The 24,721-nt window shown below is 48.8% G+C and overlaps 1 protein-coding gene and 1 non-coding gene across 2 annotated transcripts; both read left to right on the forward strand.

The window, feature by feature from the left end:
- The first annotated feature begins 813 nt into the window (after positions 1 to 813).
- CLEC19A (C-type lectin domain containing 19A) lies at positions 814 to 21,928 on the forward strand. The gene is made up of 5 exons (XM_025855541.1): positions 814 to 905; positions 9,189 to 9,353; positions 15,361 to 15,453; positions 18,457 to 18,590; positions 21,915 to 21,928. Exons 1-5 carry the CDS (start codon positions 814 to 816, stop codon positions 21,926 to 21,928), a joined length of 498 nt encoding a protein of 165 aa, XP_025711326.1.
- Positions 17,009 to 17,208, forward strand: LOC112811532 (U2 spliceosomal RNA). Its single transcript, XR_003205086.1, has one exon. It is a non-coding gene; the product is annotated as a U2 spliceosomal RNA (small nuclear RNA).
- Positions 21,929 to 24,721: the final 2,793 nt, after the last annotated feature.

A 24,721-nucleotide genomic window follows, 5' to 3' on the forward strand; every position in this document is an offset into this window, starting at 1 on the left:
TCCTGGGCCAAGAACCTTCTACTGGCACCTCCTTTAACCCCTAAGAAACCTTGAAAGGTAGAGGGAAAGGGTGGAGGGTAACCCACCTAGGCCTTCCTTGCTGCTTCCTAGGCAAGAGGTGTTCTAGGGCCTTCAAGGCCAGGGTGGGGTGGGGACGAGCTAAGGCCAAGCACACAGGCCCCATACACTTCTTTATTTTTTAAAGATTTTATTTATTTATTTAACAGAGAGAGGCACAGCGAGAGAGGGAACACAAGCAGGGGGATGGGGGAAGGAGAAGCAGGCTTCCCCACAGAGGAGGGAGCCCGATGCGGGGCTCGATCCCAGGACGCTGGGATCATGACCTGAGCGTAAGGCAGACGCCCAACGACTGAGCCGCCCAGGCGCCCCCCCCCCCATCCACTTCTGCACCAGCCTCTGACTTCTATTTTTACCTTCTGGTATGTATTTCCTCTGAGGGGGCCCGAGGTGCTTTTATCTCCTGTGACAGGCCCAGATGCAAGCTCTGTTACTATCCCATCTCACAGAGGAGAAAATGGAGTCTCAGAGAAGCCTGCACATGCCCAAGGCCACACAGTGGCTCAGAAGCAGGGCGGTGGTTTCTCTTAGTTCCCTGAAGGGGGCTGACCGGGGTCAGCTTTCAGGCTGTCACTCAGAGCTGTCTCCGGTGCAGAGGGGACAGAGGAGGAGGAGACTGGAGGCTCTCCAGTGTGTCCTGAGCTCCCAGCAGCACTCGCCTGCCCCCAAGAGAGCTCCAGTGGAAGGGCCTCTCTCCTCCACTCAGGCCTGAAGGTGGCTTCCTCGGGCCTCGGGATGCAAAGGTGGGGGTGGTGGGCCACGGTGGCCTTCCCGACCCTCCTGTCTGCACAGGCCTTTCCACAGACGGACATCAGTATCAGCCCAGCTGAGCACCGGGGCCAGGGCCGGAGCAAGAGGAGAGGAGAACACCTCACAGACACTTGAGGTTCTGTCAGTGAGGCCTGGTTAGCCTGGGCTGCAGGCCCGCCCGACCCGAGGAGTGGTGGGAGCTGAGCTGAGCCTCCCGACAGCCCTCCTGGCTCCCCTTCCCGCACCCCAGCCAGGGGCATTGTCCCTGGCTCAGACCCAAAGAGTCCTGATTTTTAAATCCCAGCTTAGCATCTTAAAAACGGTGTGACCTCGCCCAAATTTCTTAACCTCTCTGAGCTCAGCTTCCTTCGGAAAATGGGGGTCAGAGTAGCACCCTCTGGGGTGACTCTGCAAGGGAAGTAAGGTAAAGTGGGGAAGTGCTTTGTTCTTGGTGTCTGGCACCACAGCAAGGTCTGAAAATGGGATTTCTGTTGGGATTTGGCGTCAGGGGTGCGGGGGCCACCCCCACTTTGACTGTGACGTCTGTTCCCAGGGACCTTTCAGACCTGCTGCTTGCCACCACAGGTTAGGCATGCAAGGGGACACAGTTGTCCGTCTCATGACCTCCCTGGAGGCCACTGCTCGGTGGCCCACTTCTCTGGGTTTTCTGTGTCCCCGGCAATTAGGACAGCAATTACCAGCCTCTGGCATGTGGCCTCCCCGTGTCCCACGTGAAAGTCTCAGGGCTTCAAAGGAGCTCCGTTTCTTCCTCTTTGCAATGGGGAGACCAGGGTGCTCACTGTGAGGGAACCCCGTCTGGGCGGGAAGATTCCTGAATCCTGCCGTCTGCTCTGGGCTGAGGATCTTGCCTGTCACCTCCACTGTGAGGGTTCTTTCCAAAGACTGTTTATAATATTTAAAATAATAATAATACCTACAACCAGTTAAGATTTACATAGCCCTCTCTATGTGCCAGGCATTGTTTTAAGCACTTTCTGTGTATGGATTTATTTAACCTCTGCAGTAAGCCTGTGACAGACATGCTATTTTGATCCCCGTTAAAGTACAACTCATAATGAAAGTGTAGAATTCCCATGAGACCCCATTTTGGGGCTGTTACGGTGCTGGGGTGAATTGAAACAGTGGGGTGATAGGGTTGCCAGATAAAATACCTGATGCCCAGGTACGTTTGAATTTCAGATAAACAGTCACCTTTTAGTATAAGCATGTCTCAAAGATTGAGTGGGACATAGACTTAAAGTGATTTGTTGTTTAGCTGAAATTCAGATGTACCTGGGCATCCCCCTTAAACCAAGGCGAGTGGTGGTCTTTGTTTATCTAGGCAAGCATTAGGGGCTCCGATCTATCATAAACTCTGTCTTTGTCGGCTCAGGCTGCAACAGGAAGTTATTGCTCACAGCTCCGGGGGCTGGGAAGTCGAGGTGCTGCCTGATTCCGTTCCCTGGTGAGGGCTCTCTTCCTGGTTTATAGATGGCCACCTTTCTTGTTGAGTCCTCATGTGGCAGAGAGAGAAAGAGTATGTGCACATGCTGGTTTCTCTTCCTCTTCTTGTAAGGACATTAATCCCATCATGGCCCCCCTCCCCCATGACCTCATCTAACTCTAATTACCTCCCTAAGACCCCACTTCCAAACACCATCACACTGGGGCTTAATGCTCCAACATATGAATGGGGGGGGGGCACAAAAATTCAGTCCATAACCGGGACTTTGCATCCTTGCTCTTAGGCCTCAGTCTTCTCATCCATGCAGTAGGCGAGCAGGAGAGAAGTTGGACAAAATATCCTTGAGGTCTCCCTTTGTATATCGCATGGTCCTGCCTTTCCGTCCCATGTGTGTGGGAAGGGCCCGAGGCTAAGTTTGCAAGTGGGAGCAACTGGGGAGTCTTCTCTCCCACTCACTTGTACCTGTGGCACCTCTTTGTGAGCATCAAGTTTCCTCCCCTGGAGAATGGGGATAATAATCGTGCCTACTAAATGTTTTGGGGATCTCCAATGAGATCGTGCAGATGAAGCGCTTAGCACATGTTAAGTGCTTAAAGAATGAGAGTTATTACTGTTAGTTCTTCTGCTACTGCAGTTGTTGGTGATATGATAGAAGTGGTCAGGAGACACAGCTTTCTGTTGTGACAAAGGCCTCCCTTGGAGAAAGGACTTTCCAGAGGTCTCTCCCCCAGCTCACCCTCATTCTGCCGGTAGGGGGAACTGAGATCACTTCAAAGCCAGCAGTCTTGGAGAGCTCAGAACTGGAGTTGGCAGGAAGGGTCGGGGAAATCCATTCAGCCCAACATGTTACAGTTGGGGAAACTGAGACCTACAGAGGCCAGTGACCCTGCCAACGGGTAGTTCTCTGGCTCTCCAGGTTCCCAGCCCAGCAGAAAGCCTAGTTCGAGCCTGAGCAGACAGATCTTCTAGAGGAAAGTGACTTCAACCCAGATGAGAATGTGTGTGTGTGTGTGTGTGTGTGTGTGTGTGTGAGCAAGAGTGTGAGCAAGAGTGTGCACGTTGATGCGTGACTAAGAAGGGCTCCTCTAGGGTCCTGGTGGGCCTTTGCAGGCCACGAAGGTGAGTGCACATCCAAGAGCCCTCTTTGTTGAGAATGCGCCCTGTCTGCCTTTCTCCTCTGGATCGCAGCCTTCCCGTGCAAAGCAGAACAGAGCATCTGTCATCTCTTCACTCACCCCAAGTCTCCTGACCTTCCATGAACATGCAAATATACGCACAGAGTGCACCTCAGCCACACCTCGAGATTTGCGCTGGGAAAAAAAAAAAACCCAAAAAACCCTTTAGACACGTCTGAGAGACTTGGGAGGGTTTAGCCAGACTAGAGCCTTTTCCCAAAACCTTTTCTGCGAACTTGGCTTTGATCACATTGTACAAGGGGATTAATGAGTGTAAAGTGCTTTAGAAGAGACCTGGCACCTAGTAAAAGCTGCATAAATATTTGCTGTTATGGTTCTTCAACCATTACCATCAAGTTTCCTTTCCTGGCTCCTGAGGCCAAGAACTCTCCACAGCACAGGCAATTCCAGCAAGGCGTTTGAAGCTGGGGGGTGGGGGTGGGGTGCTGCTTCTGCAGGGCTTCAGGGGTGGGCAGGGGAATCAGGCTGGCACCGCAATCCCAGCTCCAGGCGGGTTCCGGGGCCCAGGCTGTCTCTGCTGCAGTAATACCTAATGCTTACTAGAATGCCAAGTATGAGCCAGGCCATGGCTTCCTTGTGAAGTAGGCATTATCATCATGTCCATTTTATAGATGTGAAAATGGAGGCACGAAGAGCTGGGTGTCCAACAGGGGCCGTTGGACTCCAGAGTTCAAGCTGGAGCCTAGAGGTCTGAGCAACTGGATGTCCGCACTTCCTAGAATACCCCTTGGAGTCTGAATCATAGAGTCAGATCCCAGAGTGCCCCGTGAACACGCTGGCCCGATTCCCCACCCCACCTCTATGGGCACAGAGCACTCTGCATATTTCTGGACTGTATCTTAGTATATGATGACTCATTGTCCTGAGTGTGTTCCTCTCCCCAGACTGTGAGCAACTTGAGGGCACAGACCTCAAAGCCAAATAGGCACCCAGGAGACATGGACTTATTGGCTTGATTAACTTTTAGTCTTAACGCAGGCTGCTATAACCTATGGTAAAAAACAAAAAAACAAACAACAACAACAACAAAAAACATAGATTGGGAGGCTTAAACAATCGGAATTGATTTCTCACAGTTCTGGAGTGGTGGGAAGTCCGAAATCAAGATCCTGAGCAATTTGGTTCCTGGTGAGGACTCTTGCTGGGTCCAAGAGGCCACCTTGGCTGTGTCCTCACAGGTAGAGAGAAACGTGGCGGGGGGGGGGGGGCAGGAGCACTGGTCTCTCTTTCTCTTCTTATAAGGGCACTAATCCTATTATGGGCACCCCCCAATAACCCCATCTAACCCTACTCCACTCCCAAATGCCCCCCTTCCAAAGACATTGGGGATTAGGGCTTCCACATATGAATTTGAGGAGGGGGAGATGCAAACATTCAATCCATGACGTGGTTAAATTTGGTGTTTAATATATTTGTCTTACAAATGGGAAAACCAAGGGCAGAAAAAAGATGTTTTCCGGAGGTGCTTAGTGTTTAGGGAATTCTGAGTTCATCCCAATACCACCACTTGCTAGCTGTGGGAATAAGTGACTTAACCTCTTCGAGACTCAGTTTCCTCAGCTGTAAAATGGGGATGATACTGACACCCTCTGAGGCTGGTCTCAGCAGTTACATACTCACCACCGAATGAATGAATGGCCGCTGTTTGGGCAATAGAAGAAAGGTTGCAGTGCTTTTTTCCTCTGTATCATGTGGCCACAAGTGTGGCCCAGAGAAGGAAAAGCAGAGCTCAGACACGAGAGGCCCAGGACCACCAGCTCTGGAAACCAGAGCCAGGACTCACTGGTGAGGAAGATGGTCTGATGGTGGGACATGTGAACCAGGGAGACAGCGGGAAGGAAAGGCAGTGAGGGTGATGGAAGCCCTCCCAGTCGCCACCTTCCAGGACACTGAGAGACTCTTCCTCCTGTCTCCTGGGACATCTGGGGCCCAGTAGTGGGAGTGGGGTGGGGGTTGGGATGTGGACCCCGGAGCCTTCCTCACCTCCTCTCCTGGCTGGCTCTCAAGGCTGATCTGGGCAGGAGGCAGCGGGGTAGTGCATTTGTAGGCGGCTGGATTGGGGCCAGAGGAGCAGGCAGCCAGATTGAGTGGGAAGGTGACAATTTATTCTTTTAAAAAAGAGAGAGAGAGAAAAAAATGAGCCCTGAACTCCACTGGTGTGTTCTTTTTTCTTCACAAGCTCGGAGCTCCCAAAGACTTTGACTCCCACCCCAGCTGGGAAATCTTGGTGACCTTTAGTGCTGGTAATTGAGGTAAAAAGACCCTACCATTTGGCCTCCTGGTTTCCAGAGCAACAAGCTCCTTTGTGCATGCCTTCCTGTCTCTTCCCCCCCCCGCCCCCCCCCCCCCCCCCCCCCCCCCCCCCCCGTCACCTCTGGCCTCATCTCTTGCCTCCCCCTGCCCCACCCTCAGATTCCCAGCTTGGCTGAACCATTTGCAAATGTTCTCCAAATGTTCCATTCTCTCATACCTCAGGGCCTTTGCACCTGCTGTGTCCACACAGCACCTGAAACGTTTTCTCTGACTCTTACCTTTCAGGTGTCAGATGAGACATCATCCCGTCCAGGAAGCCTCCCAGATCTCCACATCCTTGTATGACATGTTTCGGTGCTCCTATGGCAACTCCCTGAAATTCCCCCATCTGGGAAGGGGACTCTGGTGCTCTGTCTTAATCACCCCCCAGGCTCCTTGAAGAGAGGGTTGGGGCGGCCACCAGTTCACCTAAGGAGACAGAGGGGGCAAACAAATAACCAGCTTCCAAAAATAATTTGGGGGCTGCTCCCTCAAGTTTTTGCCTGCATGACAAACATCCACAAATGGCACATTAATGACATTTTATATCTGTGCTTATTTTTCTTAATATCGGTCTCCATTAGACTGTAAGACCCAAGAGGTCAGAGGCCACCTCTGTGTAGTTGGCCACAGTATCTCCAGCATTTAGCCAACTAACTGCCTGAGCCCAGGTAGTGCTCACATAGGACTTGTTGAAGGAAAAGGAGTGAGTGAAGGACCAGGCCATCAAGACTGAGACAAAAGGAAATGGGCATTTAAGCAGCAGGAATCCCTAAATTAGGTCTGGAGCCATAGAGCCTGTCTTTAAAAACTACCTCTGCCGCTTAGGAGCTGTGTGATCTTGGGCAAGTTACTCAACCTCTCTGTCTTTTAGGTTTCTTCCTCTGTAAAGTGGCAGTGATTGTGGTACCTACCTACCTTGTAGGATGTGTGAATGCTAAATGAATTGTTATGTACAAAGAACTTGACACAATGCCTGGCTCAGATGAAAGCTCAGTAGTGTTGATATTGCCATCATTATCTGACTTGTAAAGCTATAAACCTAGAGAAATCCCTTCACAAGGGAGACACGGACTAGCGAAGGCTATTTCGGGGTTCAGGCGGATGAATGGCCCCTGAGATCCTTCAGTTCTCAGTTTCTCAAATCCCAGAGGCAAAGGGGGTGCGGGATACCAGGCAGGATGGAGTTCATTATCATCCCAGTGCAAACACGTGGCTTTTTGCCTCCCAGATCCTTACAATTAAAGGCCTCTGCCTGCCCAGGTGGAAAAGGGAGTAATTGAGCAGTGACCTGTCACAGCCCCATTTTCTGGTATGTTTCACTCCAGGCATGTTTGTTCAGTGGAGAAAATCAAAGGAACCAGCAGTGTGGAGGAGGGAGCTTGTTTTCCACAGGGAGACTTGATTTCAAATATCCACCATGCTTTAGGACCCAGGAGAAGCCTTTGGGCCTTGGGGAGAGGGGAGTGAGGACCCTTGCCCCCTCCTTTCCCCTTCCAGCCCCCTTCATTTAATTATTGCTTTCTCTCTCTACGTAAAATGTAGTGCCACAAAATCCCTACAAAGAGCTCAGCAACACCCAGAAGGGACAAGCCAGGACTGCCGAGCACAGCTGCCTGGGTGGGGGAAGGGCTGGTTCTGGTCAAACAAGAAAGACCAGTGGCTCTGGTCAGTGACGGGAGGCATGGAACCTGTCTGCTTAGCAGAGCTCTCGATTAAAACAACTGACTCTTCCTTTCCCCCAAATAAATGCACAGTTACACGCATGTGCACATGCACACATACACACTTTTGATTTTGCATTTAATTTGAGGGGATTCGCTAGATCCCCGAAGCCCCAACAGCCCTGGTTATGAACCCCTGAGCTAATCATAATAATCATACCATCACAGAGCAGTCCATACATGCCACGCATTCCGCGAATTGATCTGGCCCAATTAGTTGGCCTACCAACCTCATGAAGTAAGTGCTAAAAGACTATTAACCATTCTCAGCCCTGTTGATTTCCCTTGATGAAACATCCTGCGGACTTTAAGATCAAAGGCTATGGTGTCGGGAGGCTGAGTTCAAATCCCTATCTGCCACTGACTAGCAGGATGACGTTGGGCAAGTCTCTTGACCTAAGCCTCGGTTTCCCTGTTTGTGTTTGGCACATCACAAATGCTCCGTGAATGTTGTCCACTACTTAATTATTCAAGAGCTCAGCCAGCTATTACAGTGGCTGGAAAGGCAAAGATCCCACATCCTTGGGTGGCTGCAAAAGGGACCCCAAATATCAGCCAGTTTGACAGCTGAGAGGGAGGGAATGTGCCACTGCTGGTGGCTGGGACCCCGGCCTCCAGATCCCAGTCCAGCAGATCTCACCACTGCCCACTGCCACAGATGAGCCACCTAACATTGTTCAAAGAAGGTTCTCAGCATGCCTTCCTCCCCGCAGCCAGTCATCTTGAGTCGTTTCCAAAAAGAGTATCTCCTAAGAAGTCTTCAGGGGGGGCTGACGCTTGGGAGAACTTTATTGTCTCGATCATGGGTTTTTCATGTGTGCTTTTTTTTTTTTTCAGACTTAAGAGCACATCCTGAACCCCAGCAGTTCGATGGGCTTACAGATATAAATAGTTCGGTGGGCTATCGTTTGTCAGTAAACACGTGGAAAAATCTCCGCCCTCACCAGAGAGCTCAGAATTGCAAATTGAAACAAGATGCCCTTTTTTTGCTTATAAAATTTGCAAAGATTGCCATGAAAGTGATAACACTCAGCGGTGGCAAGGGCACTGTGAGATGGGCACTCTCAGGCATTACCGTGGGAGTATAAATTGCTTTCAGGAGGCAATTTAGCAAAATTGTATCAAAGCCTTAAAAATCTCTCCTCGGAAAATCACCAGAAATGCTGAAAAAGCTTGATGCACAAGGGCTGTTCATCTCAGCACTGGGTGTAATTGTTTTTAAAAAAGGGAATCAGTCTAATTATCCACAAATAGGGGAATGATTAAATCAACTCTAGGGGGGCCACTCAGTGGAGGATTCGAGAGCTATTTAAAACAATGTTTACAAAAATTTATAATGACGTGGGGGAAATATGTTCTCATTTTTGGAACTCGGAATACTGACAGGTATGTATAGTACAGTATAACAATTGAATTTCTACAAATCACTGCATTCGAGCGTGACATGAAGAAAAATACACCAGAGCAGTAACATTTTCCAAGTGTTCTATAATGAGCGTATATTACTCTTGTCATTTGGTAAATGTTAGGTATGCACGTGTTCTTTGGACCTCAAGCGTAGAATTTTACTAATCATAATGTAAAATGTTTTATGTTCACTCTTGAAAAGATGTCACAAGCTATAGGAACAATGTCTGCACACTGCCCACCCTCCTGCCATTCTGTTTTCTTTCTGCCCACGCGCATGCCGGAGCTGCCCCGGGCTTCCCTGTGCCCACTGTTCTGGATGGAGTTCAAAGGCCACTGCTATAGATTTTTCCTTCTCAATAAGACTTGGGCCGAGGCCGACTTCTACTGCTCTGAGTTGTGCATTGGCAGGAAATCCGCCAAACTGGCCTCCATCCACAGGTGAGTGGACATCCATCCCCCATGGCCCAACCAAGCACCCCCTTTGGAAAGGGGAGTGAAAAATGGCATTTCTCACTGGTGTTTCTCTTGGGTAATTCTAACTAGCTTTGATCGAGCCCGAATTCTCTTTGAAATTGGTCCAGCCCAATTTCTCATTGAAAAGGTAGAAGGCAAAACATTTATCCTGGGTGGCAAATAGCAAGCTTGAAGATTCGTCTTTACGTCTTTATAAGTGCTGATTTTGTGCAGAGGGCTTGACCCTGTGATAACAACTCACATAACATACATACAAAGACTATAATGTGAGGAATAATAACTGACATTTATTTGCTTGGCGTTTATATACATCATCATATTGAAGCTCCCTCAGACCATATTAGGTAGGTATCTTCATCGCACAGACACAGAACCTGATCCTCCAGAAAAGTAACTTGCTTAAAGTTAGCTAGCTAGAAAGTGGTGGAGCTGGGATTTGAACCTGAACAGTTGAATTCCATAGCCCACCCACCAAGGCCTCCTTCCACATTCCTCTGTGTCTCCCAAGCCCCAGCCACACGGACCGTCTCAAACTTCTCCAGTCTGGTCCAGCCCTTTTGCTCCCCCATACCTTTGCACATTCTGTTCCCTCTGCAGGGAATTCCTATCCCCCTCTTCTCCTCCAGATAAATACCTCCTTAACCTTCAGGCTCATCTCTTCACTGAAGTCACCCTGACTCCATGGCACCCTACTTGCACTCATCGACCACCTCTCCTAGAGCATTTTTTTCATCACCCTATTATGACTTGTTTTCACCTCAGACATCCTGGACGATGTGTGGGTTCCTTGGAGCCAACTATGCTATGTTCCATTGGCACCCAAACTACAACTTCACAATCCTGCTTCTGTTTTTCAAGAATCTCAAAGACTTGAAGCCGGAAAGACAGTTGGTTCTTTATGCTTTAGAGTGCCCGAATTTTGGTAAGAATGGAGAAGGGGTCCTCTATCTTAGTGTGTAAGCGAATCCTCCATGTTTTCCAACCAATATGGAGAGCCCCCACTGTATTCTCAGTGGTGCTGAGGAATATAGCGTGGCAGTCAGGTCTATGAGGAGAACACGAACCACTGCAAATATTCAAAACAGAGAATTTAATACACACGGGTGATGGAATCTAAGAACTTAAAGAGGCAGTAGTGAGGCAGTCCAGAGATTCACAACGGCAGGAAGCCAATCCCACCCCTAACGGGAGGGCAAACCAGCCTTAGAGGATCTGGAGCCACCGGGGTGAGGCAGCCCCTGCCAGCGACTCCCAAGGCAGAGAGGGAGACAAATACCCTGGCTTCTCCCTCCCTCCCACCCTCATCTGTGCCTCCCACCACAGGCAGGGCAGCTGACAAGAAAACCGGCGAGAAATGGTCTTCAGGGCAAATTCCCTGTGATAGAGAACAGAGCGCAGGATTGGCACTGACAAGGATGGATCAAAGAAGTTCTCAAAAACTGTGAGCCTATAGAGGAAAATGAGATCCATGTGATAAAGAGTATATTTTAAAAATGATTCCAGGGGTTGGGGCACCTGGGCGGCTCAGTCGGTTAAGCGTCTGCCTTCGGCTCAGGTCGTGATCCCAGGGTCCTGGGATCGAGCCCCGCATTGGGCTCCCCGCTCAGCAGGAGCCTGCTTCTCTCTCTCCTCCCTGCTCATGCTCTCTTCTCACTATCTCTGTCTGTCTCTGTCTCTCAAATAAATAAATAAAATCTTTAAAAAAAATAAAATGATTCCAGGGGTGCCTGGGTGGCTCAGTCGGTTAAGTGTCCGACTCTTGATTTCAGCTCAGGTCATGATCTCAGGGTCGTGAGATCAAGTCTCACACTCAGTGTGGAGCCTGCTTAAGATTCTATCTCTCCCCCCTCCGCCCCCCCCCAGCCCCCGCTCTCTCTCCTCTCCTTTTAAAAAAAAAAAATTCCAAATGAAGCTTTCCGTTTAGCCAGCCCACAGGAAGGGCAGCTCAGCCTGCTCATGGTGCTTGTAACCTCAACCTTGGTTAGCTGGGCATCAGAAAGGATTCCAGGCAAATTGGGGGACTTCCGGCAATCCCTGACCCAATTCCCGTTCTTTTCTGCCTCGACTTACCTTCTTCCTGTCTTCTCAACTCCTACTGCTCCTCCTTGCCTTTCTTACACTAACAGTCTCTCCCTTTCCTCTCCTTTACAGGTAGTTTTCCATGTTGGCATATAATACTTTCCTGAAAGCATGTAGGAAAGTTAAACCTGAACAATTCATTCATCAATTATACATGAAATTCAGTTTGCATAAAGCTGAACACCATTATAAAATCCTTAATTACATCTTGTCTTTGAGACACAGCCCGAGTCTGTATTTCTGGTGGTTTTTTTCATGCTTTTTCAATTTTTTTCTTTCATAATTACACACACAATCAGTTTATGTCTGCGGAGCATCTGATTGAAGCTTAAGATCCTCATACTTTCTGCTTACCTAATAATTTCCATCTTTGTTTCGAGCGATAGTTGAATTAAGTTCATCTGATCCATGCTTCTTATTACTTGCAGTAGCACCTTGGGCTTCTCTCTCTGTTCCTGTTATTTTTGACAGATATGGGGGAAATGCAATAAATTATTGAAATAGTTTCCCGAGCAGGTGTTGTTGAGCAAAGATGGCAAAATCGCTAAAAGTGACGGCAGCCACTCCACCAAAATGTATGTTCAGCAGTCAGTGTAGCCAAATTGTGCATGAGAGAGGCATCGGGGGATGCCAGTGCTTACCCAGCTGGGTAGGACCAAGGTCAGCGATCCACTGGGCTGAAGAACACTTTGTCCCCAGAAATTGGATCATTCCCATGTCAGACCACACACTCTTGGAACATCGATATTGAATAGAGCCTGCTGATGGCATGAGAGAAGATGTCAAACAGAAATAAGACTCGATATTGGTCTGCGTGGTCCTTGTGGCCCATTTGGGGAGACCAGACCTTGAGAAATAGAGAACTAAACCAACCAGCTTACCCCCAAGAGGTCAGAAATGGGTGTTCCAGGTGGTCCAGGAGTGGATAGGGGGTGTTCATGGAAGGCTTCCTGGAAAAACTGGTCCTGGGTCAGGACCTTGAAGAATTTAGGAAGCTTAAGGAGTGGGAACAGCAGATGTTCCAGATGGAGAAGCCCACGGGAGGAGATGTGATGTGCCTTAAGGGCACTAGAGTCATATAGTGTTGGACCAGTCCCAGCTCCATCACTTCCTCCGTGCACGATGTGACCAAGGAGACCAAGCACCTGAAGTTCTTCCACAGTTAGCTTGGCTGAGTCCTCAACAGTGGGAGCTGTTAACGGTTTCATTTATTATCACCCTAGGCATCTCAGGGGCTCAGTTCTTCCTTAGTGTTCTCATGTCAGCTCATCTTTCCCAGGGCATGCAAGCCCTGCCTCGCTCACCCTCTTTCCCGTCCATTTCTTCCGATGGTATCGGTGTTAGTCTCTTCAGGCTGCTATTGCAACAACACTACAGATGGGGGTGCTGATGAACCACAGAAATGTATTTCTCCCAGTTCTGGAGGCTGGAAGTCCAAGATCAGGGTGCCAGCCATGGTTGGGTTCTTGGTGAGAGCCTGCTCCCTGGTTCACAAATGGCCCATCTTTGTGCTGTGTCCTCACATGGCAGAAGGGGTGAGAGGGCTCTCCAGCATCTCTTTTATCAGGGCACCTCCCAAATGTCCCACCTCCTAATATGATCACATTGGGCGTTAGGATTTCAACATAGGAACTTTGGGGGGACACAAATATTCAAACCATAGCAGAAGGCATTGGTGTCTTCTGGGGGATTCTCACCTCCTATTTCAAAGAGCTTATAAAATAATTCACCTAACAAAAAAAATCAGTGAAGGACGCTGAAGGCTGTCTGCTGCTAAAAACAACAAAGAAATGGAGATGGATGGATAGATAGAGAGATAGACACATGGACATTTCCATTTGATCATTAACATGTTCCCTGAGCACTGTGTTGTGTGTTTGGCACCAATGAACTCATTGAATCCTCACATCAAAATGGCACTGGGGCAGACCCTTCTAGTAGCTTACTCCACAGCCACGACTAATCCCTTTGCCTGCTGCCTGTGTAAGAAGTTAAGAAAGCTAGATTTCACTTTCCAGCCCCCTTTGCAGCTCCCACTGGCCGTAAAACCCAGTTCGGCCAATTGGATATGAGGGGAAGTTTGTAAGGGGCATCTTGGAAATACTCTCCTCCCTGATAAATGGACACAGGCACATGGAGAAGGCCCAGTTTCCAACACTGCCTTTCCTTCTTGGGTTGTAGTCCTGTGGGGACATCGTCCTTGGAGCTGCGGGAAGACCCTGGAGGAAGGTAATGGCTTACCCAGTGCCCGGACATCGGCGAGCCTGGAAAATGCCATTGGCCAAGCTCAGAAGGGTGGGCAAGGGAGGTGAGAGCCAATGGAACAACAGGCACACTCCACTCAAGTAGTTCCCAAACCCTGAGGAACGGATTCCCTGGACAAGGGATTCCCATTTTTGGCTTCCACATGGCATTAAAAGGTAAACGTTAGTGGGTTGAAGAAGTTATGATAAAGTAATAATTACCAGCCTCGGGACTAATACCTAACGAATAACTCATTTCAAAACAGGACTATGTTGGCATGCATACCCTTTATGTTGCCATAAAGCATATCTGCTCTTGTTGGCTTTGTCTGAATGGCCGCTGTCCAAAGGCTGCTGCCTTGTCCAAAATGCCCACTCTTAAATTTCATTTGTCTTGAGCCATTGGTAGCAAATCAAAGCAGACATGTTTATTCTTCTTAATTTTGTGTTTGTGGAAAAAAATCCGTTCCAGAAGCACTCAGACTTCTGGCACTCTGACTCGTTCTTGACACGGTTCTCCAGGCAGTCTTATTCAGGGAGCTGCTTAATAGATACCATTTGAACTAAATCTTTGCGTCTTTCCCAAATTCATATGTTGAAACCTAACCCCCAATGTGATGGTATTGGGAGGTGGGGCCTTTGGGAGGTGATTAGTTCATGAGGGTGAAGCCCTCATGAATGGGATTAGTGCCCTTCTGCAAGAGGCCCCCCAGAGCTCCCTACCCCCTTCCCCCATATGAGGATACAGTGAGAAGTCTGTGACCCCAAAGCTGGCCCTCCCCTGACTATGCTGGCCCCCTGATCTTGGACTTCCAGCCTCCAGAACTGTGAAAAATAGATTTCTGTTGTTGGAAAGCCACCCGGTGTATGGTATTTAGTTAACAGCAGCCAGAAAAGACTAAGACACTTTCTAAAGGAGAGTGGACTGTTCACTGGAGGGCTTTGGTTTGCGGAATGGGCTCTGTAAGTTCAAACCCAGAGCTGAATTTTCCAGGAAAGCAAAAGATTTTGGAGATGGCATGCAAGAAAAAAAATTAGTAGGGTAAGTAAGGACTGGCAGCATAAGGAGGGCTTTCGAGAGAAAACAAAAATGTCTAGTGGAGATTTTCATTAAGTTGTTTCACGGGCACAATGCAGTATAAACCTCTTTCTTTTTTTTTTAAAGATTTTATTTATTTAGTTGGGAGAGAGAGAGAGGAAGCACAAGCAGGGGGAGTGGCAGGCAGAGGGAGAAGCAGGCTCCTCGCCGAGCAGGGAGCCCGATGTGGGACTCAATCCCAGGACCCTGAGATCATGACCTGAGCCGAAGGCAGACGCTTAACCGACTGAGCCACCCAGGCATCCCAACCTCTTTCTTTTTCTTCGTGATACTGTCAATCGAATCCACCTTGTTTGCTCATGTTTCTGAGGCAGATTTAAATCTTTAGGTTGAGATCTGCCTTGAACCGGCATGAATCCAATCCAGAGGTGCCTATGGTAGGGCAGTCACATATGGGTGATGTAACTAAAGAAGGAAAAAGCAGGGTTGCATCAAGACCCTCAATTTACTGTGGTCCAGGAAGGTTAACAAGGATTGCTTTCAGTTTGCAACTCTGTCCTATGAAAAGAGGCAAGGAGTAACCCGCTTACTGTGTTCCTTATGTTTGCAGCTGGGAAGAGAATGTCTTTGTATATGACCTTGTCAACAGCTGTGTGCCTGGGATCCCAGCTGACGTCTGGACAGGGCTTCATGATCACAGACAGGTAAGGAAGCCGTGACTACCAGGTCCTCCTGGAACTTCCCAGCCAAGACGCCATTTCGATTTAGCCAACCTTGTGCATGGAACCTATATGCCAGGTCACTGCTGCGTGCCCAGCAAACGGAGAGAAATCAGACACCGAGATGCCCCAGTTAGAATACAGTGGTGTGATGGGCGCCTGGGTGGCTCAGTTGGTTAAGCGACTGCCTTCGGCTCAGGTCATGATCCTGGAGTCCCGGGATCGAGTCCCACATCGGGCTCCCTGCTCAGCGGGGAGTCTGCTTCTCCCTCTGACCCTCTTCCCTCTCGTGCTCTCTGTCTCTCTGTCTCTCTCTCTCAAATAAATAAATAAAATCTTTAAAAAAAAAAAAAGAATACAGAATGAGCCTATGACGGGAACATAGTATGGTCAGGGAAGGCCTCTGTTTGGGTCAGAGTTCTCGAAAAAGCAGACACAAAAAATGTGATCAGATGTGCAAGAGATTAATGAGGGGGAAAAGCTGTGAAGAAAAAATGAGGAGGGGGCATAAGGAGGCAGGGAAGGTCTCCAGACAGCGAGGTGGGTCTGAGACCTGGGAGGGGTGCAGGGGGAAGGAAGACCAGGGAGGAGGAGCCTCTGATTATAGCAGAGTTCTGAGAAAGACTTGGCTAGGCCTGTGGGGAGTCTGCAGGCAAAGGAGGGCCAGGAGAGGAAGCCCGCATGGGGCAGGAATGGACCAGCACTAGCACCCCTGAGTTCTTGCTGAATCACTGATGGGGCACGGCCTGGAGGAAGCCCGGTCTCACTGTGAATGCTGGGACGCATCCCAAGGGGCAGGGGAGCTGAGGCGGTCAGCCAGCCATGTTCCCTGTAGCCGGTCCTCCTAAAGGAGCTCCAAGCAGTGTCCTTCCATGGCTGCCACTGCCTCCCTTAGGTTAGAGACATTTAAGCTACTATCTAATGGATAAATAGTCAGAGGAAGAAGCATTCCAGGGAGAGGAAAGGGCATGGGCAAAAGGTCTGAGGTGTGAGCGCTTCTGATCCATTCGAGGGCGTTAAAGACAAATGGGTCTGGGATGCAGAGTGGGGCAGGGGTCGATGGATTCATGGTGAAGGGTTAGGCCAAAAAGGAGAGCTGACGCCAGATCTTACACCTGGTGATATCACCGCAGACTCCACCTGGAAATTTTATCCCTAGACTTTCCCCGGGTGAGCTGAATACTGTCTCTGTTCTGAGAGGCGTATGCTACCAGCCCTGCCCCAGGGTACTGTGGGGGACCGGGCTCCGGTTCCAGCTCCCGTCCTGCGGCTGACTGGGTGGTAGGTGACTTCGGGCATTTTTTTTTTTAACCTCTCTGAGCTTCAGTTTCTTCATAGTGCCTTGTTGTAGAAAGTCAGTGAGCTTAGCCTGGTGCTTGGTGCACGATCACGGCTCGTTTAGGCCGGCCGGAGCTCCTATCACGGTGGCAGAGGTAACCATAGTGGCCAGGCTCGACAGAGATAACATCTTTTAAATCCATAGAGTTCAGCTGGCAAGAAACTATATAGAAGTTGTCATTAAAAAAAAACAAACAAACAATCGTTTCTCGGCCTTTTGGCTAAGATCAAGTGTAGTATTCGTTCTTACCAGTTTTAAAAAAAAAAACAACCCACATTTCTATTTGTAATAGTAACTTTAAAATGGGACCATGGTGAGGGGGGAGGGGCACCTGGGCGGCTCAGTCGGTTAAGCGTCTGACTCTTGGTTTTTCGCTCAGGTCATGATGTCAGGGTCGTGAGATCGAGCCCCAGGTCAGGCTCTGTGCTCATCGGGGAGTCTGCTTGAGGATTTTCTCTCTCCCTCCGCCCCTCCCCCCTCTTGTGCACATGGGCTTTCTCTCTCTCTCAAATAAATAAATAAATATTAAAATAAAATGGGGTTATAGGGGTGCCTGGCTGGCTCAGTCAGAAGAGCATGCAATTCTTGGTCTTGAGGTTGTGAGTTCAAGCCCCTCATTGGGCGTAGAAAGAACTTAAATAAATAAGTTTAAAACATATATATATATACATATACATATAAAATAAAATGGGATGATGAACACACGTAATTGGGGTTTAAGGAACTTGTATTACAAGATTTAAGAATAATAATAACAAACAGTACAGTCAAAGGGCTTGTTTTTTAAACTTTTCTTTTCAGGGCCGCACACTGTGAGCCCTTTGCACGCTTTACTTCGTCAGCCCTCACAGTAGCTTTCTGGGGGAGATATTAGCCCCATTGTAAAGGTGCAGAAACAGACCCGAGAGGTTAAGCCCCTCGTCCAGCCTGCAGGGAAGAAGTGGGTAGAGCTGGACCGGCAAGCTCCAGAACTCTCTCGTAGAGGCGGCATGGTATTTCCATTATCTGACGCCCCCTCCGTAATCATCAGTGCTTCGGGGGAGACTTTTCTACGAACTTGAATAAATGCAGAAATGGCTTGTGTTCCAGAACATTGCAAAGATGTAGTTCTCCCCACAGTTAATTTGCACATTTATTTTAACACCAATCACATTCCCAACAGGCGTTTTCTTGTAATGGGACAGAGCGGTCCCACCTCGGGCAAGAAAAATACACAATATGTTGGACAAAAGGAAAGAAATGAAGGGTGACCCCTGTCTGCTGGTAAATTAAAAAAAAAAAAAAAAGTGGAGTAGTAGGTATGGTCTTGGGTACTGCAGTCACAGACGTGGATTTGAATCCCAGCACGAAGGCTCTATGAGCAGTATGAATTTGGCTAGACCAGTCCGAGTCTCGGTTTCCTCATCTCTGAAAGGGAGATGCGGATGCCCACTCGGAGGACAGTGAGGCTAAAGCGTGGCGTGGCACCTTAAATAAGGCTTCACCAAACTGTTGTGAGGTGCTAATGACAGCGTCTCACATCCACGTGAGGACTTCTGTTCTGCTCCGCATGGAGATGTTACAATGTCTTCCCTGAGCTGGGGCTGGCGCTAATGCCAGATCTTTCTCTCGCCAGCTTGCCTCCTTGGATTCCAGATGGGGCTGCCTGGGAAGGGCAGTTTGAATGGACCGACGGCCCCTCCTATGACTACAGCTACTGGGACGGGAGCCAGGCAGATGATGGCGTACACGCGGACCCAGAAGAGGAGGATTGCGTGCAGATATGGTACTGGCCCACCAGCGGTGGGTGCCCCTGAGACCAGGGCTCTTGCAGAAGTGCCACGGATGGCAGGGAGACTGGCGAATTAGGTGGCTGGGGGCGTCCTTCTTCACAGCAGATAGTTTATTTTTTTTTAAGATTTTATTTATGTGTTTGACGGAGAGAGACACAGCGAGAGAGGGAACACAAGCAGGGGGAGTGGGAGAGGGAGAAGCAGGCTTCCCGTGGAGCAGGGTGCCCGATGTGGGGCTTGATCCCAGGACCCTGGAATCATGACCTGAGCCGAAGGCAGACGCCTAACGACTGAGCCACCCAGGCACCCTGTTGTGTTTTCAATATGGCTTCCATCAGCTCTTTTTTTGACAAAACACACTTCCAGTTCCTTTTGGAATGACGGGTGTCTTCAGCTCTTGATTGCATGGACCCTGATTGACTTAAGCAATCAATGTTTTATCCTCCTGGCCACGATGATGGTTCGAATTGGCCAAATAACCCAGATACAGCCAATGATATGAGAGGAGATGTTTGCCGGGGCTTCTGAGAAAGAGTAACCCCTCCTTCTCTTGAAGGATGGAAGATGTGGACTTATACTGGCCATTTTTGTTTTCTCAAGTGGAGAGACTGGAGCCTCAGGATCAAGCCAACACCATGGAGGCAGAACACGGAGATAACTATCTTTGGCAATATCATTTAAGCCTCTGGATCAAACTGAGCCTGAAGCTAGATATGTCTGGACTGTCCAGCTCAACGAGTAAATCAAAGTCTTTTTGTGTTTAAGGCAGTTTGGGTTGGGTTTTCTGTCACTAGCAATCAAAACAGTCGCAATGATGCACTTGCCTCTGAGGACTGCCAAGGGAGCAGAAGGAGTAGCCACCTGCTCATTGGGGGCTCAGTCTGAAGGCAGGGACCAATGTGTTGGCAAAAGGACAGGTGAAGAGGGGCTCTCATATACTGTAGGTCTGAGTATAAATTAGTATGGGCTTTTGGAGGGGTGTCTCGTTATACTGTAGGTGTTTACGTGTTAATCTGGGTCCTCTGAGAAGCAGGCACAGGGATGGATTATGTGTGCAAGGATTTTATTAGAGGAAATGCCTTTGTGAAAGAAAATGTGGAGGGAACCAGGGAAAGCTGGGAGAGGTGTCAGTCTGTGATGCAAGTCCGGCCCTCCAGTGAAGGACAGAAGGTGGAGGCTTCCTAGACTGGCCTGTAGTCTAAAGCAAGTTCAGCAAGGCCATCGGGGTGTCCCTGAGCCAAAGTCCACCACCAAGGGAATGCCGCCCCCCAGGAACAAGGCTGCCTCACTTAGTCATTGCTTGGGAGCAGCCTATGGGAAGTAAGGCCTCCAAGTAAACAAAATGATGGATTTCACCCACAAAAGCCAGGACCCTCAGTCAATTTTGTCCCTGGGAGTAGGAGGCCCTTGAGGTGCATTCTCACGGTGCTCACAGTACACATGCCCAGAAAACACTATTGAAAGGTCGATAGTGGCTAACTCTGGCTGGTGGGATTATGGGAGATACATACAGGACACTTTATATGTGTTTTTGCAATCCACATGCATATTTTTGTAATAGATAAGTAATCCTATTTTTAAAATGTGCTTACACTTTGAACTGATAATTCCACTTCTAGGAATATATCCCCAAGAAAATAATTGAATATATATATACAGATGATTATCACTGTGTTATCTGTAATCATGAAGAATTAGATGGCACCAAAAAGACTAACAATAGAAGGATTGTTAAATACATGTTGATAGGTCCACATGCTGAGATCGTATGCTTCATTTGTGATGATCGTATGGGTGATGTATATTTATTGTCATGAGTACCAGCTTCCCTGTCTGTATGTCCATCTATCATCCAGGTCTCTCTAAATATATCTCTTGATTGTTTTTACCCCTTCCTTCAACCATCTATGCATCCATCCGTCTATGCATCTGTCTATCTACCCATGCATGCATGCATGCATCCATCCATGCATGCATATATCCATCCATCCATCTATTCATCTATCCATGCATTATCTATCCAATCATCCATCCATCCATCTACCAATGCATGCATGCATCCATCCGTCTATCCATCCATCCATGCATCATCCATCCATCCATACATACATCCATGCATCATTCATCCATCCACACATCATCCATCCATCTAGATCCAACCATCCATGCATCATCCATCCATCCATCCACGCATCACCCATCCATCCATCCATGCATCATCCATCCATCCATCCATCCACGCATCATCTGTCCATCCATGACTCCATGCATCTATGCATCCATGCATCCATCCGTCATCGATCTATCTCCCCCGCTCTCCCCTACCCTCTCTCTCCCTCTCTCTTTCACGGATTATTCTCAGGCTTGGTTGCCTGGCTTCCCTGCCCACAGCATCTCAATAGCAACAGTCTAGAAAAGATGGGAGATTCTGTGGGCTGTCAGAGACTGGCACAGTGACACCCAGATATGATGACAGGCGACAAAAATACCTGAAGCAGATGAAGCGCACATGACCCTGAGTCATCGAGAAAAGACTAATCTTGTTGAATATCATCTGTTTAGGGAAGCAGGGAAATGTATACGTGGTTTAAAAAGATTGCCATCCAAAGTAGAAAAAATAGAGGTAGTTGTGATGCTTGGGGAATGAGTTTTCATTTTCAGGAAAAGTTCCCTATGCAGAGCTCCTTGTTCCCCAGAGCTGCCTGATAAATCAGTCAGAGCTGGAGGGGAATGCATCTCCATTTTACAAATGAGAAAACTGAAACTCAGAGAGAGGTTAAGCCACTTTGATGAGGTCACATGGTAAGCAGAAGTGGTGGGATTTGAACCTTTTTTTTTTTAAGATTTATTATTGGGGGCGGTTGGGAAGGGGCAGAGGGAGGGGAGAGAGAGAAATCTTAAGCAGGCTCCACGCTCATGCAGAGCCTGACTCGGGGCTCGATCCCACGACCCTGAGATCAGGACCTGAGCCGAAACCGAGTTGGCTGCTTAACCGACTGAGCCACCCAGGCAGCCCCAACCTATGTCTTTTTGATTCCAGCTGTAGTAACATGGAGATGCACCACCCAGATCCGCCTTCGAGCAAGAGGGCAGAGAGCTTTCAGCTGTCAGCTCCTTCAGTGTCGGCATCAGCTGCGGAGAAGTCACATCCTTTCTGGGGAAGCCTGCATCGCCGCCGACTGAGTCAAGTTCGGGTCTGAAGTCCTGGCCCTTTCCACCCCATGTGGTCCACTCTGGTGGCAATATTTATTTCTCCTGGATCTCCCTGCCAGGTTGGCTGATAATTTGCCGGGTCACACCCAGTTCCACTTTTTCCTCCGCTTTTCCTTCACAGGTATTGATCCCTAAGCGATCTCTGCGCCAAACTCTGTCTCAGCGACTGCTACGGGAACACCCAGTCTAGAACCACAGATACTGGGAGAGGTCTGAAGAAGCAGGCAACAAGGCAGGGCTGAGGAGCTGGATGGCTTCCCTCTAGGCAGGCAATCAGTTGTGGTGGGTGGAGCACCCTCAGTCCCTGGCACAAGGTGGTTCAAACTTTCATTGAGTGAGCTGGGAGGGTGTCCCAGGGGCAGGGAATGCACCAGCAGAAGCCATGTATCAGGTAATGATACAATCATTACCAATACAATCGGGAACAGAGGAAATAGCGTGATAAGCATAACTAGATTGGATGGCTGTTGCTACAAGGCTTTGATGCTCTACAGAAGGATACTTATCAGCCAAGGACGAGTCACGGGCCCTTGCTCTAGGAGTGAAAGCCAAAGAGGTTCTCTGGCTCCCTCCTCAGCAGGAAGCCTGCTTCTCCCTCTCCCACTCTCCCCCACTGGTGTTCCCTCTCTCACTGTGTCTCTCTCTGTCAAATAAATAAATAAAATCTTAAAAAAAGAAAAAAAGAAAACAAAACAATATATGTCTAGTACAAGAAGGCAGCGAGGAACCAGCTCTAAATTTCAAACTGGGAAGAAGGACGTTGAAAACACAAAAAGCTAACTGCAGCCTCAGGCAGTCTTCCAGAGAAGGGCAAGACCACATCTCACCCCCGTGAAGAGTCTTTTTGGAGGGAGTTTTTTTTTTTTTTCCCATGTTCTCAGCTCCTAAGAAGTAGGATATTCTCTGTAGAGCTGCAAAAGAGAATCAGGAGCTGTATCAGCTGTCAAAATAAACACATGGGGCATAGTTAAGTGATTTGCCCAATTCGAAGGATAATAATAATAATATTAAAAAAAAGAGAAAAAAGAGAAATCAGACCTCTGTTATTTTGAAGTGAATTTCGGATCCAACAGCCCGGCCTCCATCTTTTTAAGGAGGCTCTCACCAGCTGGGGAATTCTCCTGAGGAAGCCAGTCCTCACAAATATGCCATGTTAGAAGGATCCAGGGCTTTCTTTTCCATCCAGGTTTGGCTGCACAGCATACCTCCTAACATCTACCGACTGTCAGGGACCTTAGCCATGGAAGCCAATGCAGTCCTCTCCACGGTCCCACACCAGGGGCCCGGCTGAGCCTCCAGGTGAGGATTGTGGGCTTGGAGTCAAAATCATGGCTCAGACCCCAGCTGCAACGCTTGCAAGGTGTAACCCTGGGCAAGCTGCTTCACCTTGCCAGGCTCCCATTTGGAAATGCAAATGGGAATGCCAGTATTCCTCTGAGGCTGTGAGGACGGGGTGAGATACTGCCCGAGAAGGACTTAGGCAGTGGCTGGCACATAGCAGACCCTCAGTAAACATTCGCCATCGTTATGGTGATTGGGACCCCTGCTTTGTCAGCTAGGACAAGGACCGGACACCGCCCATTTGGTATTCAACCTGGGTGACCTTGCACCTCTTGTGAGTACTTGAGAATGTCTTTGTTGCCACAGATCCTTCCTTCTGTGACACTTCGTGATCCCTAGGGGATGTTCATTATGTAGCTACTTCTAAAATAGGATGAATTCAGCCCATTCTCTCTCATAACCCCTAAGGCTAGGTTTGACTTGGCCAAGGACCCAGGACCAACTGCAACGATCAAGGCAAAACACTGATATGTTTAACGTATTTATTGCCAAATGCCTTCAAGAAGGTACTACCAATTTCCACCCTAACCTAGGCAAAGATGACAAAAATAATAAGATTTCGTTGCCAGTACTGATTTTAAACAATAATTCTTTGATTTCCACTGAGGGTGCGCATTTGTTTATGGTGGTTGTGGCCATCTTGAATTGGGAGGAGAGGGGCCAGTTTTTCCAGTCCTCCTCAGCTGGGAAATGCCCCCCTCCCGCCCCCCAGGGACTATTTAATTAACACCTACCCCCCATGGAGCCAAATAACAACCAGGCATCCAGTGAGCTTCCGCTCGGCAGGAGCCTTGGCTTCTCCCCACGCCCACTGGAGTCGTTGCTGTTCGTCTTACAATAGAAAGTCTCCAGCAGTAACTTGGCCTGTTAGAGCCAAGTCTTCTCGGGAGCACTGGTCCCTGTTAATGATACCACAGGAATGAGTGCGCAGCTGTGCCGCAAGCATGGGTGCAGGGGGGAGATGGGGCGAAGCCGTGCAGGAGCCCTCAGAGGCTCCACGCACCCTGCTCTCCTCCACGTGGGCCCTGGTAACCCGTTGCCAAGCCCCGCTGTGCATTTGCCACTATCAGTGTCATTAATTCATTACCTTTCATCCATGCAGGCCAGCCCATTGCCAGCCCCAGCAGTTGGCCCCTTCAAGGAGGGTATTGTTGCACAAAGGGCCTCTTCGTAATAGTAGAGGGGTGGGGGAAATCATAGGCATCAGAATTTCTCTAAGGGACAGACCTGACTTTAATTAGGAAAACGTCTTGATAAAGCACTTGGTGGAGAGGGGAGGAGCCCAGGGAACAAAAGAGATAGCCAGACTATTCCACATTCAATTGGAAATACATGGTGAACATGTGTCAAAGATGTATTTAATTCATGAATGAAGGAACCGGCTAGATCGCAAAACTTCTTCAGAGGATAGAAGAAACTAATACATCCAAACTGCCACCACATACACACCCACATACGGTTCATAAGAAAAAAGAATGTCAGGTGTCTGGCTAGCTCAGCTGGTGGAGTGTGCAGACTCTTGATCCTGGGGTTGTGAGTTTGAGCCCCGCGTTGGGTGTAGAGATTACTTAAAAAAATAAAATCTTG

Source organism: Callorhinus ursinus, unplaced genomic scaffold (assembly GCF_003265705.2).
Source record: "Callorhinus ursinus isolate GAN/ISIS: 27379988/994484 unplaced genomic scaffold, GSC_fseal_2.0 scaffold13, whole genome shotgun sequence".
In the NCBI taxonomy this organism is placed as follows: Eukaryota; Metazoa; Chordata; class Mammalia; order Carnivora; family Otariidae; genus Callorhinus; species Callorhinus ursinus.